Genomic DNA, 7,429 nt, shown 5'->3' on the forward strand with positions numbered 1-7,429 from the left:
GGGTATTGGGCACCCTGGAACTGGAGTTATAGCAAGTTGTAAGCTGTCCTACATGTGCTGGGAACTAAGTTCAGGTCCTCTGCAATTTCTTAATGCTCTTAATCTCTCAAGCCCCTATTTATTTCTTTATGACATATTTAGCACATTGTACTATAAGGTTTTATTAGGTGTCTCTATTTCATGCTAGACTTTGGATAACTCAAGAGCTATATTGGCTTTCATCTCTGGATCCCAGTCACCTAAGAGTGGCCCTGGACGGTAGTGAGCACTCAGCCACCATTCTGCCCTAGGACCAGGATGAGGCTGCTTTGCCATCAAGCTTCCTCAGGGCTACCTTCATGTCTTTGTTCCTTAGGCTGTAGATAAAGGGATTCAGCATAGGGATGACCTCCCCATACATCTATGCAGCTGCTTTGTTTTTTCTGGGAGGAGGTAGATGACAGCAACTATATGTACAGAGCGAAGATGGTCCCATAGAATGGTGATACCATTGTGGTGTGAGCCACAAATGAAGGCTTTCCACCTGCCCAGAGAAGGGATCTGAAAGACTGTCCTGCAAATGAAGATGTAAGAGAGCGGCCTGCAGGACAAGGGGCCCGTGATGATGCCAGAAGCCAGGCTCACCAGCTCATTGGTGTCCGTGTCTGAGCAGGAGAGTTTCAGCAGAAGAATGAGGTCACAGAAGTGAGGGATCTTGGAATCAAAGCAGGTCAGTTGGGCTATGAGGCAGGTGTATACCAGGGATGGAGGTTGGTGACCAGCTGCTCACAGGCACATGGGCTCAGGAGCACCAAGTAACAAAGTGGGTGGACAATACCACCAGCTGGTCAATGACCATCACAGCCAGGAGGAAGCTGTTCCTGGTGCCAGAGAGGTGGAAGGCATACATTTGGGTCACACAGTCAGCCAAAGGGATGGGTCTGTTCTGTGTCTTGATATTCATCAGCATCTTGGGGACAGTGGTAGAGGAGAAAAAGATGTCAACCAGGCACAGGTTGGAGAAGAAGTACATGGGTGTGTGCAGGTGGGAGTCCAAAATGATAGCCAGGATGATGAGCAGGTTCCCCAGCACAGTGGCCAGGTACATGGACAGGAAGAGTGCAAAGAGGATGCACTGCAGTGCTGGATCCTCTGAGATGCCCATGAGATGGATTTCTGAGACTGTTGTTTGGTTTTCTGGTTCCACGAACAGCTATGTCTGCTGGGAACAGAATGGGATGGAGGCAATGTAGAGCTGGAGTCTGAGATGGGGTTTTACTCCCATGAGAATCTGCAGGATTCTATGAAACCACATCTACTCCTTTGAGTAAATTTCTTTAAGCTATTTCCAGAGGGTTTTGTTTTCTCCAAGCAATGTATGCCTGAGATAGTCAGTGTCTCAAAGTCCTAACTTAGTTTTATACATGATCAGCTTGGATAGTTCCCAAATTGGGTGACCTTTGGCTATGGTTCGGTTCTGGAATGTTCTACAAAGGCCCATATGCTAGCCTGTGGTACTGTTGGAAAGTGGTAGAATCTTTAAGAGGTGGTTCCCGGGGATGGGGAAGTGGCTCAGTGCACTTGCTGCTCTTCCAGAGGACCCGAGTTTGATTCCCAGCACCTACATGGTAGCTTACAACCACCTGTAACTAACTACTGCTCCAGGGGATCTGATGCCATCTTCTGGCCTCTGTTGGCACCTGCACTCACATGAGCATGTACCCACACACAGACACTCACATATACACATAATTAAAAGTAAAAATAAATTAAAAAAGAAAACTGATGAGAACGTATTGATAGTATACATTTGTTCCTTAGCTGAATTTATCCATTCTAAAATATATGATGATTTTAAAGTATCATGTCCATAATAAATATTCATAGTTCTTGTCAATTAGATATAATTTTAAAAAATTACCATCCAGGCTGGAGGGCATAGCTCAGTGGTGCAGCACTTAGGTAACCTGTGCATGATTCTGGGTTTCATCCTCATTACTGTGAAAAAGAATTTCTGTTCCACTGGGTATAATATTTAACTAAATAATACAACTACAGTGACAACTACAACCAGCACAATCAGGTTTGGGGTTACTTAAAACAACTCAGTTAAGGTGATAAAAGCAGAAGTGAGACAGGCAAATCAAGGAGGCCACTTGGTTTGGGACCCCCATTTGGCTTTAGGCACATCCTCCTCCTTTGTGTAAACATACTTGGCAGCCTAATTCCCTTAGCTACATGTTCTTTGCACAAAGATCCCTCTCCAAACAGTGCATCCAGCCTCCTCAGAACCCCTCAACCCTCCATCTGCATTTGACCACTTGTACTCCTTCCTATCTTTGAATAATAGTCCTGTCCCCTAGAAATAATAAAATTGAGACAGTTTCTATTCAAGTGTTTATACAGTTCCTATTCAAGTGTTTAGGCTGATCCAGCCTGAACTGGTTTTGAGTGCATGCTCAGTAAGACAAAACTGTGTCATCAAGTAACCTTTTATTGAGAACCATCTATTTACCATTACTATGCATAACTGGGCATGCATATGACTAAAATCAGATGCATTGTGACAGGGACATATGCAATAAGGAAAAAGATGACCTAATATATCAATTAAGAGAGAGGACCGCCCAAACTATTCCCCTTTTAAGGGGTCCTCTTGAACCCCTTAAAAGGAAGCCCCAAACAATAACCAGGGTCCTTGAGTAGCCTCATGTGACCAGCTGTCAGTCTTGACAGTGTATCCTTCAATCTTTACTATCACTTTGATCTGAATAAAGTTATCTTGCTTCTTTTGCAAATTTGTGTGAGTCCTTTTCTTTTTCTCTTTTTTAATATTTTATTTAGTACTTTTACTTTATGTGTATAAGTATATTGCCTGCATGTATCTAAGTGTACCCATGTTGTGCAATTCTGGAGGTCAAAAGAGGGAGTTAAAGACCCCTGGAACTGGAGTTACAGATGGTTGTTATTCACCATGTGGGTGCTGGGAATCAAACCTGGGTCCTCTGCAAGAGCAGCCGGTGCTCTTAACCATTGAGCCATCTCTCTAGCCCCATGAGCCCTTATTTTTCAATTCTTTGGGTAACAGGCCAATAACCTAAAAATACCTGGCCCAGACTCCAACCACAAGTAAGAGCCTTAGCTCAGTTGGTAGAATGCTTGCCCACCAGGCCTCAAGCTCTGGGTTTAATCCTGAGCACTGCTTAAACTGGTTGTGCTAGTGCATATGTGTAATCCCAGAACTCAGGAGGTGGTGGTCGGAGAGTGAGAGTTCATGGCCATGCTTGGCCTCATAGAGAGTTCCAGGCCTGTCTGAGGTAGAGACTATCTGAAAACAAAACAAAACTGTTAGGAATAGGGATGGAAAGGGTCACGGGTGGAAAGGAAAGCAACTGTGAAAGAAAAGTTCCCAAAAGAACTCCTGCACCTTGGACTGGACTTCCTGCAAGGCTGACCACCTGATTATCACTCCGGAGACTGTGGAGAGTTTGGAATGTTGCAGGTCCAGAGTCTAATTACCATTTATCTTGGGCCACCTTTAGCCCCCTAAACAGCCACTCCTTACCCACCTCTGTTTCTGATCTAACATCCTGTGACTGACATAAAAATCTACTAGAATGTATTAACAGCAGCTCACCAGGTCTCCCAAATCCAAAAGCTAAGAATGTCATCAGATAACATCTGACACCTATAGTAAGAACCCTCCTGCATTGCTGTGACCCACCTACTGAATGTATACTCCAATGTATTTGAAAAGTGTCTTGATTTATGACTTCTTTGTTCTGTTACTATAAAAATGTAAGGCAACTGTTACCACACTGGAGCATGGAATTTGGGGTAACCCGAATCTGTGTTCCTAGGCCATGGTCACTCATATTTGGCTCCAGAATAAACTATCTCTTATCCCCTTTGAGGTGAGAGTTATTCTTTTGCGTCGACACAACCAACCTCAGTAATCCAGATTGCCCTTTATTACTAGTCAATGAGTGGTAGAAACTGACTGTTGGGAATTGGTGCAGCAACCACACCAATTCATGTGGCAAGAGAGTTTAAGCATGCTCGTATGTGGAGAACGGGGTTGGTGTTTTATAAAGGGTCTAGGGCCTGATATGAGCAAAAGGGCTTGTAGAACAAGACTTGCTTTATGGAGGTGGTATGTTCTGGGGCCATAGTTTCAAAATACGGCCTAATAATGCTCTGATAAGGCCCATCAGTGAGAGTGATGGTTTAAGGCTGTTCAGTTTTTATGTGTGTACAACCTCTCTTTATTCCAGACCCTGAAGAGGAATAGATTGGGGTGGGAGTGCTGAAAGTCATCCCATCTGCTTCCTTCTGAGAGGGTTCATTGTGGGGCTAGGGGTTTCAGGGTTCATTGGAAGAGGGGCTTAAGGGAGTCCTCTGGTGACATGGAGCAGGAAATAGTCTTCACTTGGACCTGGACAGTGGATTGGGCAGTCATACAGGCAGCTGCACTCATGCGATTCTGTAAGAATCTTTGGAGACAGTTAAGCATGGTGCAATAGTTTAGAACAATAGTGGGCTTATTTCTCTTGACTGCAGGTAGGCACCATAGTGCTGAATCAGGCCAAGATTTGAAGTCAGTTTTTTTTTTTTTTTTTTTTTTTTTTTTTTTTTTTAGGGTCTCCCTGTAGCCCCTGTAGCTGGCCTGGAACTCACTATGTAGACCAGGCTGGCCTCTGTATCACAGAGATCCACCTGCCTTTCCCTCCCAAGTGTTGGGATTAAAGGTTTGTGCCACCACACCCAGCTCAGCAGCATTTTTTTTTAAAGAACAAAATCATTATTGAGGAATAATTGCCTAAATAGCATTTTATATGAACTTAAGCCTGGGAAATATAATCCCTTGGATTCTTAAAGAAACATACCAATTACTTTAATGTTTGGCTATATTTTCCTGTTGGGTGTTTAAACCCATGCAGTTGACCTAAATCAATTACTTTCCTGTTGGGTGTTGAAACTATGTAGTTGAACCAAATTTATTTATTTTTTACTGTCAAGGTCAGTTGAGGATCTGGTCCTCAGGGATCACTTGGGCTTTGGAGGGAGCCTCTGGCTCCTTTGACCTTTCTTTCAGTTCTATCCTATGTGAGGATAAATGAAAGGCCTTACTTGACTGTATCTTGACTAGGAAGCATTGAGGAAACTTTTTCATCTTTTTTTTGTAGACTGGACACCGGTTAGAGACCATCTGGTGGGGTCTCCATGGCTTCCCTGAACAAGAGGAAAGGAGACTCATCACAGTTACAGGACATTTTGAGATACCTCCAGTTGACCTTGGAGAGCAAGGGTTAAAAAAATAGTTCAAGTCCCTCTGACCAGATTAGTATAGCCCTCCAAATTGGTTATTAAACACCCAAGAAGGTTAGCAACACTGGTCTGTCACTTTTAATTACTGTATAATATGTAGATAAAGCTTGAACATAAACCCAAATATTCTTGAATAAACCTTGACTGGACATATATTTTGTTCCTTAAGCCAGTCTTTGTTAACAAGAAATAATTTAAGTAGAGGTTTGACTAAACTTTGACCTTAAAAAAATTTAGGATTATTTTTATATTGTCTTTAAGGCTCATCTTTTATTTTTTCAGTGGATTTAGGCGCATACAGGGCTGAAAAAAATCTGGCAAGAGTGGAATCTTCAATATGGTAGATTCCCATGAAGAGCTGAGCTTTTGTGGCTTAAGCCAAAGAAAGAAGTGATCTAATGTCACAGGTCGTGTAGGCACAGCCCAGGAAAGGGGCTTAAAGCAATTTTCTTAGGTCTTAGGTCTGTAACAAATGAAGGCTGTTCCACTGCAGACAAAAGCAGCTTGCTTTCTTCCCCAGCCCCCATACTCTGATTTATAGTCTTTTAGAAGGAAGAAGGGGATCACATCACATACCTATAGACAGGAAATTAGCCAATCAAGATCCAAACCAAGCTCATAGAAACTACTGTTCTCTTCTGGTCTGCATCCATCTGGTCTAGGGAGGCAAAATCTAGCTCCTCTTGAGCCAAGCCATCTTGTTATGGGCAAAAGAAGTACCCTGTGTCCTAATGATAATCCAAAGCACATTCCACAAATTTCCTACCTTTTTTGTTGGACAGAAGGACAAAATCCTGAAAGTAATGCTTGCATAATACAGAGACACACAAAGTACATTTGCCAGCAAGTAACCCCAATACTTGTCTGCATCCATCCAACCCGAGGCTATAGCTGGGTGCATGGTACAAGCCACAGAGGCAGACTGATAGTTTCTTGTCTGTAACAGCAATTATCATAATAACAGTCTGTATCTCTGCAGTACCTGGCTACCAGGGGCACAGTGTGTACTTTCAGCAATCCAACCTATTTTTCGGTCCCTCTTTTTGCTGAAGGCTATCCCTATAGAGAGGAACAGTCAAGTTATCTTTTGTCTGAGCTACAAAGATGGTCAGAGTAACTGGAAGCCTTATTCAAGGCCATTAGCTAAAGGGAGGAAACTAACAATGAATAGTTTTAAGTATTAACTTGGCATTTTTTAAGTCAGTTTTAATAAATCTGCCCAGATCTTCATCACTTGCTCAGATGTTCTCATTGTGTTTTCTATTCTGGAAACATCCAATCACCTTAATCTTTATACATAAATCTTTCTTTATTAAAATATTTCCATTTTTATATCCTTTTAACATCTTTTATCTCTTCATTTCTTAATATCATGAGACATAAGAACATTAATAAACAAATTTATGGGCTGGAGAGATGGCTCAGCAGTTAAGAACAGTGGTTGTTCTTGCAGAAGACCCAAGTTCGAATCCCAGCACCCACATGGCCACTAACAACAGTCCGTAACTCCAGTTCCAGGTGATCTGACAGCCTCTTCTGTCCTCTGTGGGCATTGCACGACACGGGTGCACTTACCTATACACAGGCAATACATGCATATACATAAAATAAAAATAGATAAATAAAATATTTAAAAAAGTAAAAAATTTACCTTTTGCTGTGAGAATTTACTTCCGGGGATACTGAGTAATCAATATATACCCCCTTTATAAAGTTCTAGTGTCAAACGTTAAAGCTCATCAATGAGTTTATTGAGCCTTCTTACAGAGAATGGGTGAGGGATTACTGACAGGTACATGGGTGACTTGAGAACAGTTGTACTAGAAAGCCTTTATCCAGCATGAATGTTGATTTCCTCATAACCTTATGGGTTGAGCTCCCTCTTCCTAGCCTTTCTTAGATTATATACTTTAGTCCTTCCCAAATCCAGGAGACCATATGTAATTTAGGGCAGAATTACATGCATCCGGGAAGAGTGGCTAGATACTCAAGTGAGGGCCCAGTTGTGGTGATCTTTTGCAAGCAGGCACAGCTGGCGTCATGAAGACGGCAGTTGTTTGGTTCAGAAAAGAACATTGTGTAGTAGCATCTTATTGGAAGAACATTGAATCACAATTATATA

The 7,429-nt window shown here is 42.3% G+C and overlaps 1 protein-coding gene across 1 annotated transcript; it reads right to left on the reverse strand.

Annotated features, from left to right (window-relative positions):
* Positions 1 to 286: 286 nt before the first annotated feature.
* LOC103733580 (olfactory receptor 1I1) lies at positions 287 to 1,192 on the reverse strand (the record flags this gene model as incomplete). Its single annotated transcript, XM_008832440.2, is given in 5 exon segments — positions 287 to 421; positions 423 to 495; positions 497 to 746; positions 749 to 817; positions 820 to 1,192. Coding segments are annotated over 5 exon segments (900 nt in total), but the record flags the coding sequence as incomplete, so codon positions are not given.
* Positions 1,193 to 7,429: the final 6,237 nt, after the last annotated feature.

This window comes from Nannospalax galili, unplaced genomic scaffold (assembly GCF_000622305.1).
Source record: "Nannospalax galili isolate Female #2095 unplaced genomic scaffold, S.galili_v1.0 scaffold2896, whole genome shotgun sequence".
Taxonomy (NCBI): domain Eukaryota; kingdom Metazoa; phylum Chordata; class Mammalia; order Rodentia; family Spalacidae; genus Nannospalax; species Nannospalax galili.